Here is a 22,947-nt window from a genome sequence, read left to right as displayed (position 1 = left end):
TTTAACAATGTGTTGTATTTTAAAAGCTTGTTATATTATCCATTGTGTCAAATCTCCATCTGAAAAGTAATAAATGTAGTGGAGTAGAAAGTATAAAGTAGCATCACATGGAAATACTCAAGTAAAGTACAAGTACCTCAAAACTGTACTGATGCACTTAGTTACTCTCTACTACTGGGAACCACTGAAACAACTACATTTGTGGAATGAAAATTCAGTGATTTGTAACTGATGAATGAAATAACTTAACTGTTCACTAAACTCCTCTCGACAGTCTCAACAGCAGGTGTGTCAGTGTTTGTGTTTCACATGTTGAAGCAGTGAACAAGGAGCTGACATCAGTTCCCAAAACCAAAAGCACAAAAGCAAAAGTGAAAGAAATAGATTAATGTTTATCTGCTGCTGTCTTAAGACCTACAGAAGAAAACTGGAGTTACTTTAACGCTCTGATGGACTGATGTGTTCCCAGCCGCACGTCCACATCTGACTCACACAGCAACACACGCCTGACTCCTCCTGCCTGTTAACTCACATCCAGCCAGTCAGTCCAAACACAAGCAGGAACATCACTCATACACACATACAGGATACAGCAGCTTTTGTTCTATTCGTCCTTGATAAAGCTGCTATTAAACACCAACACTAGTTACAGGTTCTTCACATCAAACAGTTTCAATAATTGTTCAGTAACAATAAGAAAAAATACGCTGCACCAAACTACACATGAGTTTGTACAGAGCAGGTTTACATCTTGAGAGTGAAGATGTTTCGGGAAACTTACAAATGTCCTGATATCTACTTACAACAACATCATAGAGTCTTATAAATATTGATGGTTTATATGCTGAATGAGGAGGTTAAAATAAAGTTTTACCACTAAACGCTTTACACCAAACCACTTTTCAAATGATTTCACTGTCGCAGACAAATTTCCAATGTCGGAATAAAATCATGAGAGTTTTGCTAGAGCTGCTGCGCTCCCGTCATCTCCATCATTTCATATCAGGTGGTCATAAAACTCAACCTGTACGAAGGCTTCTATACAAATAAAGCGGTTGAGTCATTTTTTTTAGAAACCAAATTCTCTGATTCCAGTTTCTTAAATGTGAATATTTTCTGGTTTCTTTAGTCTCTATGACAGTAAACTGAATATATTTAAGTTGTGGACAAAATAAGACATTTGAAGACGTCATCTTGGACTTTGGGAAACACTGATCTTTCACATTTTTCACCATTTTCTGACATTTTATGGACCGAACAACTATTTGATTAATCAAGAAAATAATCAACAGATGACTAAGTGTAGTTAATAATTGTTAACTACATTTAGGAACTCTTTAACAGACAGTTTTTTTTTAATTTTCTGTTTCTAGTTCGTAATAAAGTCGCAGCATCCTCCCTCACATGTGAAGCAGACAGAGAGACAGGAGAGGAAATAAAGCTACAGGCTACATGTGGTCGTCTGTAAATAACCAAGCAGCCGCAGACATTAGAGCAGCTCTGCACAGGAGAAAAGAAATAAAAGAATAAAGGACTGAATACAGACAGAGAGGAGGAGGGGGGGGGGGGGTGCTTCTGAGTGCTGCTCTTCCTTCCTTTCTCTCTGTTGCGTAACGTCATTCATGTGGGCACGGTAACAAACAGCGCCGAGGGCAGCTCCAACAGTAATGGATGGATTACTGAGAGAGGTTACAAAGAGCAGGAGAGAGTGACAGGAAGAGGAGAAGAAGAAGAAATCCTTCAGTCATCGCAAAGTCTTTAATACCAGCAGCCCGTCTGAGTCGGGAGGGTTTAAACCGAACCTCGGTGCAGAGAAACAACGAGTCCCGCTGGTGTTGAGGTGGAACTGGAGGAATGAGATAATTAGTCTGAGCAGAGTCCCTGAAGGCTGCTAATGAAGACTCTCACATGGAGAGACTTTATTATCAGTAAGTCAGACAGTCCAGGCTCCTCGTTTCTAATGACAACAGACAAAGTTTTTTTTTCATTAAGGGGGGGGGGGGGGGGGGGGGGGGGGGCAGACGTTGCGGTTATGTGGCCCGCATCTTAACCAGCAGGTAAACGGGACACGTACCTCATTTATAACGTTACATATGTCATTCATAATGTGGCATATGAAATTTATAATGCAAAATTTATAATATTATGTACGTCATTTATAATATTATGTACATCATGTCTTACATTAATTGACATCGTTACACACAGTATTTTTAAAGTAATGTAAGTCATTTATAACGTTACAAACATAACTTATGTTACGTACGTCCAGTGGCGTTTTTAGGTGGAAAAAAGGAAGCATGTCTACGTTCCCTCAGATCAGTACGTCTGCCGATGATGTTTTCACCCCTGTTTGTTTGTTTGTTTGTCTGTTATCAGATATTGTTAGTGTGATATCTCAGAAAGTTTTGAACATGGACCAAACTAAACTGAACTGTTTAAAATGTCACGCATATTTGCCAAAAGGGGGGGGTGGCATATCACAAAAAGGCACTTAACCTCCTATATCACAAAAAGTTATAGACGGATATCCCTAAAAACTCAAAATTCTTCCGGATCAAAACACAGAACAGTAACAGAAACCGACTCAGGTGACCTTTACACTCTTATCCAAAATAAATGGCTTCCATGCAAGTTTGAAGTTTTCTGCAGCAACAAATACAAGATCACACATCCAAAACATAAAATATGACTGAATATCTGCTTCATCTTATGCATGGCAACAGTTACTTATGACGCTAAAGACCAGTTAGCTACGTGGGTGATGATTAAACCCCCCAGAAACAGCGAAGGACTTTGAAACCAATCTGACATAGCGACCAAACCGTGATTACAACGTCACATTGACTCACACTATGAAAGAGAGGTCTGTAAATCAGCGCCTCCGACATTGTATCCAGTCCTCTTTATACATCCATGGTGATGACGGACTGATCACTTGTGTACGGATGAGCTAATGATGCTTTAGTTAACTTAGTATCCTGCTGTTATTATTCGGCTCTGAGGTGACCACAGAGACACTTCCTCCTCAGTCCTTCAGTCTTCCGTCCTGCTCACCTGACCGTCCTCAGACCTCAGACCTGTTGAAAGCTCCAGGTCTTTCCTCCCTCCCTCCCTCCCTCCCTCCCTGGGAGAACTAGGCCCTCTGTGACCTCACCTCTCATCAGTAACGCCACTCGACATCCAGAAGGAGAGAGAAGAGAGGGGGGGAGGCCCTCAGCCGGAGCTCCACAGAGGCCCTGACCTCCTCCTCCCCTCCTCACCCCCTCCTGCTGGTGTCATCCCTGCAGACTGGAATGCACCGTGGTGGTATCAGACAGAGAGGGAGAGTTACAGCCGGTCGTCACGTCAGATGACATTCCTGCTGATAGTGTCACATTCCTGCAGAGACCCGGCCAATCATGAGCTCTTCATCTTCCTCTGACTGTAGTCTGGCAGCAGGACGCCACTGATGAAGACTTCTGATGAACAACAGTAATGTTTGGTTTGGATTCGACCATTTTCAGACCCACTAAATTCCGTTAGTTACTCTTTCTATTGTTGTCACCAGACAGATAAATGGTCCAGGCCAATATATCGGTCGATGTTCCGAATGTTGATATGGATCCGTTAGACATTGTGAAAAGACGTCTTCTGAATTTTGAGTTTTTGAGTGAGATGTTCAATGACAATCAGCTATCTGGATATAAGAGGGGAACATCAAAGCTGTAGAAGAAACTTCTTTAAAATGAAGAATTATTTCAAGGAAATATTATATCAAAAAGATATTTCGATTTTTTTGTCAAATTTTTAGCGTTTGTTGTTTTTTTTATGTGGAAATTGAAAATATGAATAAAAACAGGTGGAAACAGACCTACTAATACTGATTCTATGTCCGTCTCCTCTGTAGCTTCTTCTGAGGTTTCTTCCATTTTCTCCTCTGTTAAAGGTTTTTTTTAAGGGAGTTTATCTTTATTGGAATCGAGGGTCAACAGAGGGATGTTGTATTACTTTACAGATTGTAAAACGCTCTGAGGCAAACACGTGATTTGAACTTCACATGAGATGTATGGTCCACCTTTTGGTTTCTATCTCCTGACTCCAGCTGCCTCTGGACATGTCGGTTTGTCCAACAAGGTCTCAATTAGTTTCCTGTTTTAAAGGATCGGTTGTTCTGCTCCATAAACATTCTCTCTTTTATAAAACGAATAGCGGTTTTATCATTAAACTCTGGAGGACACTCTGAATAAGTCAACAAATAAAACTGTATAATCCAAAACAGATTGACAGAAGAAGAACAGAGCTGGAGGTTATGTTTAATGAAACAGAAAGGTATTCAGCTTGCCTCGCCAGAACTGTCTGTCTAAACAACTGCTGACATACTTCCCTCCCTCAAACTGGCTCACTGATGATGTGCAGCCCCTCCTCTCCAGGTGGATCTGGGTGTTATTCATGTTGTGATTGGAGGGAAAGTTTCTGAGAGGAGAAAGGAAGGATTGTGTTTGAACATGCAGACGGACAGACAGACCCGACGAAGGCGTGGAGGTAAACTCAGACGAACTGCAGTCATAAATCAGTGTTATTAAGGATGTGTGAGCAGCTATTCATCACTGAGAGTATTTTGTCTTTATTGACATGCATGTCAGTGTGTGTGAGAAACAAACACACACAGGGTATAAAAGGAGGCTTGTGAGACAAATTAGTGTTTGAGTCTGTGCTGACGTCTCCGGCGGAGCGTTGGCTCAGTGTTTGGATGTGTTTCCATGGAGAGCGGTGCTGGAATGGGTCTGCGATGGTGGGAGCTCTGGCCTTTTGTCCGGGGGCTGAGAACCCGGCGCTGCCAGCGGCCGTCACGTGTCTGAGGAGGGAAAGGAAACCAGCCGGCACAACCCAGCAGAGTTCCCCCAACAGAATCTGCTAGAACACCTCCAGTCACACCTGAATCCACAAGTCAACACATGTATCTGCAGTGGTTATTAGAGCAATCAGTACTTAAGTGTTTATGACGCATTTAAGAACGTCTGCACAATCTGAACTCTCAGACTACGACTGTAATGACTGTGGGAAACTTATACTATGAGGTTTTACAACATTATACAACATTATTACCATCATTTTTAGGTTTTCATCAAACCCTGAGTATAAAAAAAATATGTGAAATGATGAAACAATCAGTTTTATTATTTGAATGATCCATAATCGATTCTTGACATCCAGAGATCAATCTTTGCATTTGTGCCTTTGTTAAGTAAACATGTGTCATGTGCATTAAATGTTATGTGCATGCAGTGTTTACTTGGTTCAGTTAGAGCTGCATGATGTGTAAAATGTCTACTTTGTGGGAAAAAAAATCTTATTTTAAGTTAAAAAGTAGCTTTTAGTACAGCTGCTATATTAACGACAGTCCTGTAAAGCATGACTCTGCCATAATTTTATGCTTTTCTTTGTCATACATGATACTAAACTAAAAATATTTGGATTTTCTGTTGGTTGAACAAAATAATATATATGAAGATGTAGTTTGTGACTCTGGGAATTTTTAACGGATATTTTTCACTGTTTTCTGATATTCTACATGTTTATCTGAGTCACATAAACTCAACATACAGAGCGCAGCAGCAGATCAGATCTAACAGAACCTGTGTGAACAGAGTCGGTGTTTGCTGACTCACTCAGTATAAACATGATCTGACATCAACACACTGGAGGATTCTGGGATGATGAGTTTAGACACAGCGCTGTTATTATTACCGCTGCTGCTGCTGCGGGAGGCGGAGTTTCGTCTGAGCTGCATCGCCCGGCGACTCGCCAGCAGCTCTGATGAATAATGAAAAACTTTTTCCTCCGCTTGAGATCTACAGTCCCTGTGGAGGCTATTAGCCCAGACAAACACACACACACGTAATCACACACACTGAGGGAAAGCACCAATTATAGCTCAGACATGCTAATGTTGTTCTCCAAACATATCACAGGGTTTGAGCGAGAGTGAAACACTGCAACAACCATAAAAAGATAAAAACTACAACCTCCCTGAGCCCCATTGTTCCTCATAAAATCAGAGCAGCCTCATTAGAATTTTTAGATTTTATTAGCTTGAATAAAAATGAGAAAAACTCACAAACACTTCCTGCAGGCAGACACACCTGATACACCCCCAGTGATGCTAATAATACTCACTAAAGATGTCGAAGAACAGGACTGTTTATATGTTTTATTAACAGACTTTACTCTGTTCCTCCGTCCAGACTAAAACAGCATTTTGCTTTTCCAGAACGTCCTCCAGACTAAAACATGTGAAAACGCTGGCTTGGCGTCGTAGTGTGTGCGGAGAAAATGGAGCTTTGTAGAAACACTGTCATATCAGTGACAGAACAGATGGTGGCAGTAGCGCGGCGTTTCATTAGAAGAGAAAGAAGAAGAAACATGACAACAATGGCGGACAACTTCAGTGAGTTTTTCTCATTTTTAGTCATGAATGTATTATAAGAGCTGGACTAAAAATGGCGCCCATTCAGTCCTATAGGAATTGCTCGCCTGGCGCATACGCCAAAAAAAGTTTCTAGCTTCTGGGTTTGCTTCCGCGTTGTACGGCCCACTGAATATGCGCAGTAGTGTTTCCCCCACTGGCCCCGCCCGCGAGCTCCCACTCAGCCCACAGACTTTACATTGTGATGACGTTGCGGATTTTTAAATCGCTTTTCTCGGGTCGAGGAAAGTTTTACAAATATAAAACCTCCATGAATGAAAAGTTCATAATAGAGACAGTCATAAATGACGTTGTTTGCAGTTCGAGGCGTCCTTTCAACAGTTTTACAGACGAATCTTCTACAATGGTGGTCTATGGGGGAAAATCCTTTTTGGGCCACAGGGGGATTTTTCGCTGCAATACCGCGAGTGGCCACTGGGAAAAATTGGCTGCAAGGCTGAGCGGCGGCGCCCTATCCAGCTCTTATTATACATCCATGTTTTTAGTTAGTTTGGTTTTGATTTTCTCTGACGCTCCTGTCACATGATTCAGGTGTAACATCTTTCAATTTTTAGATTTTAATAGATGGATCGACATTAATTTCATGAGTTAGTGAAACTACAAAATGAAACCGTTAATTGTGCTTCACAAACTGGTGTTTGTACGCTTGGCCAAGGATGGTTTGTTAAACACTGTTCCACTTCTAAAGGTAATGATTAGAATAAGGAAAACTTAATTTAAATATCACAGTAATGTAGCTGTTGTGAGCTAAATAATATAAATAATATAAATATGTAGATTGATGTAGATCAACTGAAGTTCTGTGAAGTTGACGTCAGCGGTTCAGTTAAACTTTCAAACTCAAATCTTAAAATTTTGATCCACTTGATTTTATTATAATTATTGTTTATAATTTGTTTAGTGAAATTAAAAACAAAATCAGTTATAAATTAAGTTGTTATTATTGTGTCACACACTCAAACCTGCAGTGTGGAACAGTCTGTTACATTCCAGCCAAACCAGTTCACACATTACTGATTAAGTTTATTAAAACCAGATGAATGTCTCTGTATTTCACAGTGCAGCTGAGTTTTTAATCTTTTAATCTTTAACTTTCCCACACTGGTCGGATGTTTGCATGAATGCAGACCTCTGCCTGCTGAGCGGCTAACGTCCGGTTAGCTCTCTGCTTACTTGAATGGCAATAAAATAATTTAATAATGCGGCTCCTCTAGACCTTCCAAATATTATCGGACCAAATGGATCAAATTCTGACAGTGAAATGATTCATTTCTCGGAGGTCATGTGACGCTCAAAACTATTTATTCACTGTTTTACAGCCACAACAGTAGCGACGGAGTCGGCTACACCGGAGCCTATGACGTCAGCAATTGTCAACAGTGCTTTTGTAATTACTCTCACTGCCAGAAGGGGGAGATAAACGTCCCGTCCTGCAGTTTTAACGATGCTTTGCCTGCACAGATTTACAGGTCAGGAACAGAGCGCTGTGTTTACATCTCCAAGCAACAGAGAAACTTAACTTTCACAATCAAATCTTTCGACCTTCATTGTCTTAAATTAACTTCACAAATCACTGATAAAAACATTTACTATATAGTGGTGGAGAAATCAGAATAAATACTAATTAAATGGTCTAGCTTGTCTGTTTGTTAACACTGTTAATTGACACTTAAATCATCATAACGTCTAACATCACCTCAGGAACAATCTTTAACTTTTGCTCATTTTTCAGAGGCTCCAGCTGTCAGCGCTGCATTAAGTCATACTGGCTCTTTGTAAACACTGCTATCTAATCGGTCATGGTCCACCCCTTTGCTCCCTGACCTTTGACCTTGCCGGGTTCCCCCTCTGCCCTCCAGAAGGCCAACAAAGGAGTCCAACACTCGACAATGTCTCAGGACTGAAGTGGAGGTCTACAGTGTGTTTTACTGCCCTCTCAGACTCCCTGTGAGCTTTTGTTACGACAACAATGTCGACTTTAAACTGATAACTTTAAAGGACCAGTCTGCTGTTTTTCTACATTTTTGTTACACTGTCAACAAATCCCATGAAAAGACAAAACCAACAATGCGTTAGTACGTCTCTCAATACTTTCCTCCTTCACCCACTGGTTCCTCTTTTAAAAAAAAGCTCACAAATATCTAGTTTAATTTCTTAAAAAGGTTCAGTAATTTCCTAAAACAGCTGGTTAATAAAGTTTTATGGTGCATTCGTTGGGGACTATTTTCAGCATTGGATGAATCCACATTTGTTACTCTCTAATGCTAAATACATAAATACTAATAATAAATCGACACAGAAAGTAGATCACTGCCTATTTACCATATAGTGCGCTATATTTACTGACATCTTATTTATGTGTATTCTGAGTTTAGACGTTTAAACTCTCCAACAGAGAAAAATGACATTTACACATTCTGATAACAATCCAACAAGGCAACGCGTCACATTTTATAGGTGTGAAAATGACCGACTTCACAGCTGATGGTGAAAGATAGATGACAAGTCAGAGGACCAAAGTTATTATAATTCATCCTGAGAGGAACATGACTATGTGAACCAAATTTCACATCAATCGATCTGATAGTTGTTGAGATATTTCACTTAAAGCCACAAATCTGAACCTGCTGGTGGCGCTAAGAGGAAAAGTCGACCAGGAGCTTTTCCATCTGGGTACGCCAAATATATATATAAAGAAGAAGAAGAAAGAAATATTAATTAACACAAAGGTGGTGAGACGAGACACCTCTGAGTCCAGGAGGAAGAAACAGCAGTGAGACATTACATGCAGGATAATAAAAACTTTTTCACAAAGAGAAATATTGATGAAGAGAGAAACTTTCTTCCTATTCCTGCTTCCAGGCTAATAAACTGTGAGGAGGGAGAAGTGAAGCAGTCAGCGTTTCCAGCGGGGGGAAAGTGAGGGTGAGCGGAGCGAGGTGGAGGCTCAAGGTTCAAACACAGAAGAGTAAGAAAACACGTCTTGAAATGATGTTTTGACTCCAGACTCAACTAACAACACTTGACTTGAATCTGCTGCCTCAGCTGGACAGACAGCAGCAGTTACTGCGGAGTGGAAACACCGTTTTATAGACGCAGAGGGAGCATCGAGCAGAGAAAAGTGTCCATAGAAATGTCTTTTTATAGTGTTGACTTCATCACTCACCCGTCTGAGTCCTGGTAGTTCACATTCAGTCTCTTAGTAGAGCCCAGCAACTCTAAAAAAAACACAAAACAACACAGAATATTAATATAATTTAAACATAACATGATACACTGTACCAGAGGTTATAAAAGTCTGACACTGTGCCCCACCTTTAATCACCCTGCAGACAAATTTCATAGTGATAATTGAGATTTTTGTCTGCATGTCAACACAGGACTAATATCTGTATCTGACTGGTAGAATATGACTAGTAGTGTAGTCGGCTATTCATGTGTGACAGCTTGAGAATAAGGAAGGAACGTTTGTGTGTCTTGTTTGACTGGGAGGACGACGGGACGACAGAGAGACAGAGTCTGGTCTCAGAGATGAGGAGGAGAGAGACTGGAGATTATCTGTATCTCTGACTGTCTCTTTCTGGTGTCACTGGGGGAGCTCCAGTCAGAGACGGGAACATTTATTCAGCAGACTGAGACACCTGAGAGCTGTGACTCATAAATCCCTCCTCTGTCTCTCTGCTAGACCTCCTGAGGAAGCTTCATTAGCCTCTGACCCCGGTTTGACTTTCTTGGCTGGGTCAGAGGATGAACTCACAGCTCTTTGATCTCCTGCCAGACAAAGACTCCCTGCTTCTTCTTCTTCTTCTTCTTCTTCTTCTCCCCGAGGCCTCTGCTGACTCCCACCTCGTTAGCCAGCTCTACGTCCACCGACTCCAGTAGCTCGGCCTTCTCTCTGCAGCCTCGTTTTCACTCCCACTCACAGGAATGTCGTGCTTTCTCGCAGTGCAGATCCTGTGACAGTGTGAGCTGTGTTCGCTGCAGTGGTGGCCCGGCCTGCAGGTCATTATAACGCCACGGTCACTGACTCTGCACTGTCCGTCACCAGGCTGCTTCTGAGTCATGAAACAATCACAGTTCTGTGCAGAGTCACAACTACAGCCAAGTACAAGACCTAAACTAATCAACAACAGAGAAGAGTCATGATGTCACCTACTGTCTAGCTCAAGCAGCTACCACGTCTTGAGGCTAAAGTGCCACAAACGGCGGCTAAAAGCTCCAACTGCCTCCGATTCACAAAGCCTCAACTTCACCCCAGAAATACTGAGTCAATCATTGTTTTCAACGAGTCATTATGGTCTCAGACTCTAAATTCAGGCCCTTTAATAAGTGTGCTGGTGGTCATTTTGATCAAGATTTGAAGACTTATAGTAGCTTTGATGTCTGTTGTGTGGGTGTTGATTGACAGCTGTGATTGACAGCTGGACTCACACTGAGTCAGACTATTGTTACAATATTTCACTAACTTTCACAAGTTTAATATTACTTGATTATGATACCTGCCCTGTTAGCACAATTTAGCTAAAGCAGCTAACGTTAGCCCAAGTGTGCAGTGCTCTGTGTTCCCAGTAAGCTAACGTTAGCTTGGATCGGAGTTAACCATGGATGTATAAAGAGAACTGGATACAGCCCGGATCTTCCAGGATCATTGGGCCCATAGAGCAAGCACACCAGTGACTTTCGCCAGCTGAGTTGGCTACTTCCAGTTTATCCCTCCGGCTAACTTGAATGAGGATGAAACAATTCAATCATGCGGCTCTTTTAGGCTTTCGAAATGTGATCAGACCGAATGAATCAAATTCTGATAGTGAGACGAGTCATTTGGTGGGGGTTGTGATGCTCAAAAAAATGTATCTGCTGATTTACGGACGTCTCTTTCACAATGTAAGTCTATGGAAAAAAGTCTTTTTGGGCCCAATAGTGTCACATGACGTTGTAATTACACGGTTTGGCTGCTACGTCAAATTGGCCTCACAGCCCAGCACTGTTCCTGGGGGCTTGGAGTTAACAGGGCATGTTTCAAACACCGCACACTCCTTATTTGGAAGGTCGGGGCTCCAAATAAAAAAGATGGCGCTGACCGTAAGCTACAAACGTTTTTTTCATCTGTCTTTCTGAAAAAGATGAAGCATGTTCCTGGCGTTTTTTCTCCATATTCTCAGACCGCTCAGCTTCACTACAGCAGCAGCTGTCAGAAATTTAAACTAAAAAAAGTTAAACAACTATTTCATTGTGTGCACAGAAAAAACTAAAGCTCCCATTAAAATGACTACAAGTGCAACAGTGCAGGTACTTACATCACCATAACTTGGTTTAGTCCATATCCATAAAACTCATTGTTGCTGTTTGCATCTGTAATCTGAGCTGTGTAAAGACGTCTATCTGTCCTGCTGGTGTTGTTTATTATTATTCAAACATGGCTGAACTCGCCGCCGCCCTCCACTCACTCACGGACTCGTCTCCTCTGTTGAACCATGACGTTTAGCCCGCAAACCTCTAGGACTCGCAGGAAACGGTGTTCGTTAAAGTTCGCTAAAATACGTTAATATTGAATAAACAACTATATTAAGATGGTTTTCCAGAAAACTCCCATCACAGGTCAATGAGATTTTTTTGAGGGGGGGCATTTTATGACTTTATTATAGAGACAGTGGAGAGATGACAGGAATTAAAGAGAGAGAGAGATGGGGGGGTTTGAGCCTCTGACGTTGCAGTTATATGGCATGCATCTGAACCAGTAAGCTACTGGGGCGCATTGAACAAATGTTAAAGAGATAATTTAATGAGGTTTTACTACGTCTGTAGCTTAATTCGAATGCTCTGGTTTGACTTTTCCTCTCTATAACTAAAGGTTAAATAAAATAAAAAGGTAACACGAGCCTTCAGAAACTCCTGCAAGTTAAACTGAGCGAAGCAAACACTTTTGTTGCTGATTGACTCTAACAGACTCACTATAAACACACTGGAAGAAACTCGCTAGCCTAGCAACATTAAAGCTACAAACAACCCATAATGCAACACTTTCTCTAGGAGACACTCATTCAAAGCCTCCATTTAAAAAAAGGAGTATCTGATGTGGTGAACAGTGTGTACTAACACAAGCATCACTTTTGCAAAATGTAATTTCCAGAAAAAGAAAATCATGCTCTCACAAAAGAGGAAAAAAAAACCACTATCAGAGGTCACAGCAGGTCAAAGGTCAGTCACAGGGCTCTGCAGGGGAGGGCACTGGATCCACCCAGACTCCAGACTTTAAATGTAGCTGCAGGAGAGAGCTGGGCAAGAGGCTGTGTGTCGTATTTAACACCTCCCACCCCCCCCCACCCCCCCCCCCCCCCCCCCCCTCACAACAATACAGCTTTGAAGTATTTGAGATCTCGGGGAAACGCAGGAGGAGTTCCCTCTGGGGGTCTGTGCGCTGCTTTGATAATGACCTGGATTTTATAATTAATGGGAATAAATCAGCACATGAACAAGACACAAAATGAAACCACAGACACACACGGAGCTTTCTCCTCTCAGGGCTCTGCAGCGTGAAATGAGAAAGTGGTGCAAATGTGGAAAAGTATTTGTACACATGAGTTCTGACGCATCTGTTACCTCTCCTCTCGCTTCATTATTGGCAAAGATCAGTGGAGAGTCTTCGATCTGTGAGTAACTTGATGACCAAATGTCTGTCAGTTTGTGTGTCTGTACTCGACCAAAGATCATTTGTGAGGGAAGAAGCTCCACTCTGTAACACCACCGTACAATCAGAGTGTTTCTGTAGTTCAAACGTCTGCAACAGAGTGAGACATCTTCACTCTCTAGAGGATCAGGAGTCACATTCACAGCTTTCATTCAGATCAGATCAATAATTTAAGCTGATTGGTTTTCAGTATTTAGACTGCTGTCCTGAAGAGGACTAAACACAGGAGAGAAAAGATCCATATTTGATCATGTTTATTTTAGCCGATTCTGATTGATTAAATACACTATTTTCATAATCGATTAAACATTTTATCTATAAAACGTCAGGAAACAGTGAAAAATGTCAGTGAAATTTTGTCAGGCACGAAAAAAAAAAGACCTCAAAGGCAAAAAAACCCAATATAACTGTATAAGAGTGAAACATTTGATTACAGTATTCTGACTTTTCTTCCACTGATCAGGATTTCTCTTTTGTGGTCACTTCCTTCGGTTTTGCTGCTGAATTTTTCAGTTTCAGTTCAGTGTTTTTTCATTTCTGACACAAAGCTCTCATGTGGGCGAGTGGCTGGTTACTTTTGGAGGGACAGGTCAGCGGTCCAACGTGCAACAAGTGGTACAACTTTAATTCAATTTACCCGACCAACTCTTTTTCTTCATTTTTCTTAGGTTAGATTAGTAATTATAAATAACCACATGGATATTGGAAGTTTTGCCTTCGAGGTCATTTTTATGGTTTAAATTTATTTGTAATTTATTCTCTTTCAATTAAATTTTTTGTTTGATCCTTGGGGGATTTGGTTCAATTTTTATGGCACAAATTGAATCCCATATGCCTCTCCTTAAAGTTCTTCTTCCCCTGCAGATTAACGAGGCCGACTGACATCAAACTCCACTTGACTCACTTGACCGACAGCTCTGGCCGCTGTATGAGCTCCAAGAGGAAACTACAGTAGTTGCTGCTAAATATTGTAGCCAGCAGTCATCCTAAAGCTATCATCATCTGCTGCACATTTGTCCAAAGTTATTTTTAATGTTGTTTATGGAGAGAGGCGGAGAGGCTGGGAGCTGAGCTGGAGCCTGATGCAGCTCCAACATTTGCTGCGACTCGGTCTCTTTTTATAATTCCAGCTGAAAGTTTAACGTCCCGTGGATCTGCTGCCACAAGAATGTAGAAAGGAGGAGGAGGTTTTGCAGGAGTCTGCAAATTTGAGAGGTCTTGTTGGGATCAGGCCCAGCTGAAAGGGAATCTGTTGTAAAAATCTATCGACTAAAATTAGACGACCGCTGTGAGAATCAAAACTATGATTAGACGTCTGCAGGCAACGCCTCACACATCTCTTTGTTTCTTGGGGCTTGAACGGCTGCATTCGGGACAAAGCAATAAACAAACAAGGACGATGTGGCAGCCCATCATTTTCCTCTTGCTTCTCATTGCGGTGAAGTGTAGAGACCACGTTTTCTTTCAAGAAAGCTGGACGTCCTCCAGAAACACCACAACAGACTCCAGTCAGAAACGGTTCCCTGAAACGCAGCAGAGGTCCGACTCCCACCGCTGAAGATTTATACTGCAGATTAAATCTTGTAGTCTGAATATAAACAGGCCTTCCAGTTTTAAAAGCAGCCATAAAAAACAATACACGTCTTCATCTGGTTAATAAAGAGAAAATTGTTTCCAGAATTACTACGAAAACACCTCCAACACTCTGACACACAGGATGATGCTGTAGACGGAAGTAAACAAAGCTCCAGTTCTATGTTGAAAATATAAAATAAAGCTTACAATCTACAAACTGAATGTGTTCCAGTTTGAACTTTTTATCATCTGCTCCATCAAATCTATCTGACTTTCAGAAATCTGAATGAAATCCTCATGTTTCATTCTGAGCAGCGTGCTGACAAAGAACTGACCAGGAGCTCACCGTGTCACAGTCACATGGACAAACATTTCTGGGACTTGTGACACCAACACTAAAAAAAACCAACATCACAAGTTTTTCAACTTCAGCAAGAAGGGACATATTCTCTACATTTCCAGCTCTATATTTATATTCTGGGGCTCTACTGGAATATTTTTGCATGATTTCCAGTTAAAAGCTCCTTATTTATCTTCTACTGGTCCTTTATGCAGCCCCTCAGTTCAGCCTCTGTCTGAAACAGGCCGTTTTAGTTCCTGTCTCTTTAAGGCCCCGCCTCCTGATGAGCCCACTCTGTTCTGATTGGTCAGCTTCAGGAAGCTTCCTCCGGCTCCGGAGGCTACGTAAACAAACTATAGTAGCAGGATTTCACTTCTTTTTCTCCTTCTTTACTCCAAATGTCAACTTCTCAAATCCATCCGAACATGGAAACACCTTAGCAACTACCTTAGCAACCAAGTCTACTGAATGGATGGCTGTTTATGAGCATGTGCAATGAGCTGACGTCAGCTCACCAGCAAGGTAGAAAAAATCGTCACAAACGAAGCGTTCACAGCAGGTTGAAGCCGTGTTTTTTGACTTGCAGGCAGCTTTTCTACATACGTTCACCTCAAGTTTTGGAACTTTGACCCTGTTTAACATCTGACATCAGAACAGGATATAAATAACAGAAAACCACAAAAATCAGAGTATGTCCCCTTTACGTTCATCACAAAAACTAAATCTGAACACAGAATTTGTGGCATTAAAATGTTTACGTGTGGAATATTTTCCCTGAAGTCTCGTGTATGAATTGGCCTTCACATGCTCCCCTCGGTCAAACTTTAGTGTTTGATAGTGTCTCTTGGACAGCAAAGCCGGAGAGATAGTGGGTTTGATTGATGCAGCAGGTCTGTTTGAAGATTCGGAGGTCTCTAAGGGAAACGTGGGCACCATCAGCAGCTCATAGCTCCCCCTCCTCCTCTCTTCTGGCCTTCAGATAGCCTGGCACAGGAACACAGGAAGCCGTGGAAGTGTTTGTCCAAAGCAGGAGTGGGACACATCCGTCTCCTCTCTTCTGACTGAAAGAGGACGGTGACGGCAGCACAGCGGCAGCAAAGAGATGAAGATTAGCTTTTCTTGTCTTATCTGTCAAAAAGGGTTCATCCCTTCAGCTTGTCCTACGAACCGCAGGGAGACGAGAGCTGCTCAAACCCCCCAAACTGAAGACATGTCGCCAAACTGGAGCACAATCACACAGATGCACATTCAGACTGTTTTATAAGTTTACTGGGTTCACAAAGTCTCAATGTTAGATATTTAACAAATAGTTACAGTAAGGACAAAGCTGTTTGTGTGTTCAATAAGGCTGGACACTACTGAATGCCTTTGATTAATCTTCAAACACTTTTACGCAACAAAAGGCCGACAATAAATGATTAAATAAAAGAATCACTGAGTCTTTAAAGTTTAACCTGGTCATGCTGAAAGGGGAATCCTACATGTAAAGGCTCGTATGGAAGATTTGAAATGCCTAATTTTAAACAAATCAAAGTATTGAAGAGAAATACATTTATTTTTAAAGGCAAAAGTTAAATAACTCTCCTTTTAACATAAGTTCAATTTCATAATGACAGTAAATGCACACATATAAAGCAAATAAAATGTGTATTGTAATGTGTTTTAATTGAGACATTTTAAATCCTTGCTAGACTGGAAGTTTCAATTATTTTGGTGTTCATGTTCTTATCATTCATCAAGCCATTCAAACTTTTCTTTTCAAAATATTTTTCATGCAAGATGAAGACTTTATTATCACAATGTAACTTTTTCTGTATTTCTAAATTTATGATTATTTTCTTGAAATATTCCAATTTGTTTCTTGTACAAATACAATTTTATTTTTTCATGCCATTCTGACTTTTCTTCTCTAAATATTTAAACATTTTTGTTAAAAATGTTGTGACTTTTTCTCATAAAATATTACTTTTTTCTCTAGTGAAACAACAACTTTTTTCTTGTAAATTACAACTATTTTTCAAACATTTAGGTTTCATACTAGTGAAATTGTGACTTTATCTCATAAAATACATAAAACCCTTTCTTTCAAATGACATCTAATCCTGAAATGTTTAGATTTTTTCATGTGAAATTACTTTATTTCATGACATTACAACCATTTTCTTGTAAATTACAAAACTGCATTTAAATTATAAATTACATTATAAAATTACATTTTCTACAAAAATTACAACTTTTTTCTCATAAAATTACAACTTTTCTTGAAAATTACAACTATACCCAAAATATTTTTACTTTTTTTCTAGTGAAATTACTTTATCTCATAACGTTACAACTAAAATTACAATGTTCTTCTCGTAAAATTACAACTTTCTTGTAAATTACAACTCTTCCCAAAATATAAATTAATAACACCACTTTTTCTTGTAAATTACAACTATTTCCAAAATATTTAGATGTTTTTACCATGAAATTACAACTTTATCTCATAACATTTTATCTTTTTGCAACTTTTCTTTAAAAATATTTGATTTAACTTTGTTTTTTCCCCCTAACAATGGCTTTAGTACTCAGTCATGACTGTACATTAATCATCTTAGGACTGAGTATAGGTTGGTGGTTTACGACATGAACACCTGTACGATATCATGCGGCCTGGTACGATAAAGACAACATGTGTGAAGCCTGTAATGATTATTTTTGTTGACACTGCTCCTCCGTCAGCGGTGAGTGTCTGTGGTGTTTATGGTTTAAAGGAAACGGGTGAGGAAGTTTCCTGTGTGTGCTAATGTGAGCGTTACGGAGGCGTTGGGCTGTAACCTGGCCATGACTCGATGTCAGAGGAAGAGGAGGGGGAGTGTTGTGTTGACAGAGGCTCTCGAGGCGTGGAGGAGCTCTCAGAAACAAAGCCGGGCCTCGGAGCAGGGCCCCTTCTACACTTCCTTTCCCAACACTATTGTTCCACAGAGCGGGAGGCCGAAGCATTGTGTGAGCTCAGACCCCTCCCTGAGGGAAACAAGAAACCCACAGAGTGATGGACTGAAAGAAAAGAGGAAGCTGACTGATGTGGTCTAACTTACTAACCTCCTCTCACTTTCTCTGCTTTTTCTCCATTTTCTCTGCAAACATAAAATTTTAAAAGTACGTTAATGAACTCTGCACTTAAAATTAGAGCTGGAACGATTTGTCGATCAACAGAAAATTTATTGCCAGCTATTTTGATAATCGATTAATCATTTTGAGTCATTTTTTTCAGAAAAATATCAAAATTCTCTGATTTCAGCTTCTCTAATGTGAATATTTTCTGGTTTCTTTAGTCCTCTGCGACAGTAAAATGAATATCTTTGGGTTGTGGACAAAACATTTCAGGACGTCATCTTGGACTTTGGAAAACTGTGATTGACATTTTTCACCATTTTCTAACATTTTATAGACCAAACGACTAATTGATACATGAAACTAATTGTTAGTTGTAGCTCTGTTCAAAATGTTACAAATGTTCATATTGTACGGTGTCATGAAATTTCATCCTCCAGAGGCTGCTAATAAGGTTTTCAGACTTTAAGTTTTGGTGACAAAGATATAAAATCAGCTCCTTATAAATCAGCAAAGCCAGAAATCATCTACCCAACACTACATTACTTCTAAATAACTCCAGCAGAACACTTTCTTTCTGCTCCTCCCTGCTGCTTTGCCGCCACATTTATCAGCAGACGAGCGCAGAGTTGATAACACCGACGTCACAGCAGAACCGATAAGACCGGCCTTGTTCCTCCGTCAGCGTCCCCACTCAGCCTGAACCCCCGGCCATCGCTGCACTCCACCACCCGACACTCCAGAGGCTGCACAGGAATGTAAACAACTATTTTTACTGGGTATCTCAGAGTAAATCTGAGATGTTTTTAATGGTACAACGAGTTTCAGGCTGAAATGGAAGAAGCAGAGAGAAATTCAAGGCTCTGCCCTCTCCTGATGGTTTGGAGGTTTTGGCAGGAGGAGGGACGCTGTGGCATGGAAATACAGAAGCTTTAACTCACAAATACACTGCAGGAGCCAATAAAAACATGAGACGGAATGAGCTCTGAATCACACACACTTTGAACACAAGTACTCGTGAGCAGACACAAGGAGGGAACAAAAAATGCACAGTTCAATGTGAGGTTTGGTTTCAGAAGGCAAAAGATTGTAAAACCTCCAAAAAATAAACATTAACACATCAGTAAGTAATCTAGAAGAAAATAAAGGCAGGACGCCTCTTACTGCTGAAAATGACAAATCTGTATTAACACATTCACATGTTAAAGGGAACATATTCTGCTTTTTCTGTTTTTCTGTTATTTATAAGATTTATAAATAACTATTTTTTATTCATATCCTGTTCTGATGTTGGATGTTAAACATGGTCAAAGTTCCAAAACTTGAGGTGAACATATGTAGAAATGCTGCCTGCAAGTCAAAAGTCAGGGCTTCAACCTGCTCTGAACACTTTATTTCTACCTTGATAATGTCGGCTCGTCAAACATGCTCATAACCGTCCGTTCTTAAGCCTTGGTTGCTGAGGTTGTTGCTAAGGTGGTTGCTAAGGTGTCATATTTCAGATGTGATTCAGCTCCAACATGTACGGATGGATTTGACAAGTTGACATTTGGAGTAAAGAAGGAGAAAAAGAAGTGAAATCCTGCTACTATAGTTTGTTTACGTAGCCTCCGGAGCCGGAGGAAGCTTCCTGAAACTGACCAATCAGAACAGAGTGGGCTCATAGGGAGGCGGGCCTTAAAGACAACATTTCATTTGCAACAATCTGTGAATCAATTTTGGCAGCATCTGCACAAATCTCTCATAACTGATCGTTGGTTGCAGTTAGCGGTGCAACGGATTGTAGTTGATCCGTGATCGGTACAGATCGCCCCCCCACGGTTCGGCACGCATGTGAACTGCAGATTAATTGCAAAATTTAATGTCTCATTTAAGACAAAGTAAACAAACTGCTGTAAGTACAAGTCATGGACAGACAGCGTGTCGCTAACAGGGATTTTGAAGAGCAACGACCAAACCAGCATCTAACAGCTCCGCAGTGACATCTGCAGGTATGTTTAGCTGCTGTTTAATGTGCTGCAGCTGAGCAGCTAATTAGCGTCTAGCTGCTAACAGACGTTAGCAGTGAATGTTTGTTTGGTGGCTTGTTCAACAAGCTGCAGGATAAGACGTGTGTTCATGTTTGTAAGTTATTATCAAGTTTTGATGATGTGGACAGAGGCTGTTTCATTCACTACCATGTTTGAAAGAGGAAGGTATCAGGTCTCATATTGTAATTTAATTTAACTATTGAATATTTTATACATTTTAAGATTTTATTTAAACATTAGACATCTTGAATGTTGTTTTCATTTAAGAACCAAAAGTTCCTCACTGTAAATGTTTTACAGAATAAAGTTGTATTTGTCTCCTTTTTTTTCCCGCTGATCCGAAAAATGATACAACGATCCGTGACTCAAATCCGTGATACGATCCGAACTGTGAGTGTTGTGATCTGTTGCACCCCTAGTTGCAGTGAAGCTTCTTTGAAAGATATGTTAAAAAAAGATGGAAGTCTTGCTGATTTATGACAATTTTTTGAAGTTTTGAGCTAAATTCTGTTCCCTCGCTTATAAAGCCTGAAAACCAAAACCAAATTTCACCTGCTGACTAGAACACACAACATGACTGTCAGGTTTATTCAAAGTAAACCTGTTCGTGGGAAAAGAAACGGCTGAGCGCACTTTCTTATAATTTCTAAACTTTGGTTTCGAGAGATGCAGTGAGGTCACAGAAATGTCAGACAAGAGAAAAAACACACAAATCTTTTCTCACAGAGATCTCGCAGATAATACATGGATGCAGGAAAACAACAACATGAACTGTAGAGCAGAAGGCCTCCGTATCTCTATTAACATCTTTGATGGTTTTGGAAACCAAAAGCTTCTCTTGAAATTAAAAGTTCTGCACAGAAGCTACAGTGAGCTCCTCTGAATGAAGAACTTATGTTGCCACCAAAGAAAACTAATCTGTTCTCATCATGAAAACAAGCTGAGTAATCACAGTCTCAATCTATAACAGACCTCATATTTAGCAGATTCAGTTTTTATGACACTTCCAGCTTTGATGTACAGCTATGAAACTGCTTTTATTGTATTTCTGCATGTTCGTTTGCACTTCCTGTCTGTTCACACAAGCCTTCCTTCCCGAATCACAAAATAACTTTTATATATGACATTTCTGTTACGCTTTCTGTGTGCAATAAATTCTTATAAATAAAATTTGGGATTCAAATAACAACTTAAGTCTGTTCGTAGGGATTCGTTAAAACAGCACAGGGAGCTGCATTGGTAGAGGCATTTTGTTTAAGCAGGTGAAACATGAAATAAGTCCAGTTGAAACTACAGATTAGTGCGTTTAAAGGTGTATCAGATGCCAAAACACTGCAGAGAGGTTTATAAAACTCACAGACAGGATTTTACAACTCAAGGCGGCAACTTTCGTCAGGTTGATCACGAGGTAAACTGTAGAAGTCTGACATTCACGTTACAAAGTAATCCACCAGATGGAGACATGATGTGGTTTAAATAGAGGGATAATGGCGGATAATGGAAGAGTTGTGTCAAGAATGAAAACAAAACGTAGAGAGAGAAGTTCAAACCCTGCACAGCTGACCAATGATGAAGGGGTGTGAATGTTGGCTCGTCAGTTTCTGAATGATACCGAAATGGCCGTACACAGCGCCCCTAATCAGACGTAGGAAAGGACGACACATATTCTGCACATTTCCAGCTCTATATTTATATTCTGGGGCTCTACTGGAATATCTTTGCATGATTTCCAGTTAAAAACTCCTTATTTATCTTCTACTGGTCCTTTATGCAGCCCCTCAGTTCAGCCTCTGTCTGAAACAGGCCGTTTTAGCTCCTGTCTCTTTAAGGCCCGCCTCCTGATGAGCCCACTCTGTTCTGATTGGTCAGCTTCAGGAAGCTTCCTCCGCCTCCGGAGGCTACGTAAACAAACTATAGTAGCAGGATTTAACTTCTTTTTCTCCTTCTTTACTCCAAATGTCAACTTCTCAAATCCATCCGTACATGTTGGAGTTGAATCACATCTGAGATATGAAAGTGGACAACATATGGAAACACCTTAGCAACCACCTTAGCAACCACCTTTGCAAACAAGGCTAAAGAATGGACAACTGTTTATGGGCATATGTGATGAGCCGACGTCATCTCATCAGCAAGATAGAAATAAAACGCTGCAAACAAAGCGTTCAGAGCGGGTTGAAGCCCTGAGTTTTGACTTGCAGGCAGCAAGTTTTGGAACTTTGACCATGTTTAACATCCGACATCAGAACAGGATACAAATAACAGAAAATCACAAGAAGAACAATATGTCACAAACCTTCGTGAGGCAGGACTCAAAAACAAGATTTCAGAGTAGAATGGAAGTAGGAAACAGCCTCCCATAACAATTTTTCCACACAATGACAAATAATTCATGTAGTAACAGGCCTAAATTCTTCACTAAGTGGTGGGTTTTATGTTTCTCTTTGTAATATTTGGTATTAGAGGTGGTGACAGCTGAATAAAGGTTGTCCCTCCCTCCTGAAGCTTACAGTATCAGCATCACCTTCTAAACACTGATCTGACCGTGGAATAAGCTCACCTTTGAACTTAAATGAAATACACTTTTTTTTACCTTGAAGCTGACGTAACATTTAGATCATTTTTCAGAGTATTTATGAACTCTATGAATGATGGCTTCAGGTTTGTGCTTGTTCAGGAAACATCTGAAAACTTTTAGATTTGTCAAAAAGCAGCAGAAGAAGAAGACTTTCAGCAGCTTGAACCTGAC

At 40.5% G+C, this 22,947-nt stretch overlaps 1 protein-coding gene across 5 annotated transcripts in view; it reads right to left on the bottom strand.

Annotated features, from left to right (window-relative positions):
• Positions 1–22,947, bottom strand: part of LOC137168655 (caskin-2-like) — a 78,483-nt gene that overhangs the window by 33,589 nt on the left and 21,947 nt on the right. For all 5 annotated transcript variants that reach the window (XM_067571387.1, XM_067571388.1, XM_067571389.1 and 2 more), the window contains exon 3: positions 9,636–9,687. In XM_067571387.1, coding sequence (XP_067427488.1) covers positions 9,636–9,687 — 52 coding nt within the window. The remainder of the gene's footprint in view (positions 1–9,635; positions 9,688–22,947) is intronic.

The sequence above is a fragment of the Thunnus thynnus genome, chromosome 17 (genome assembly GCF_963924715.1).
Source record: "Thunnus thynnus chromosome 17, fThuThy2.1, whole genome shotgun sequence".
NCBI classification, from domain to species: domain Eukaryota; kingdom Metazoa; phylum Chordata; class Actinopteri; order Scombriformes; family Scombridae; genus Thunnus; species Thunnus thynnus.
The sequence above is the reverse complement of the archived record's forward strand: the minus strand, read 5'-3'. Positions and strand labels throughout refer to the sequence as shown.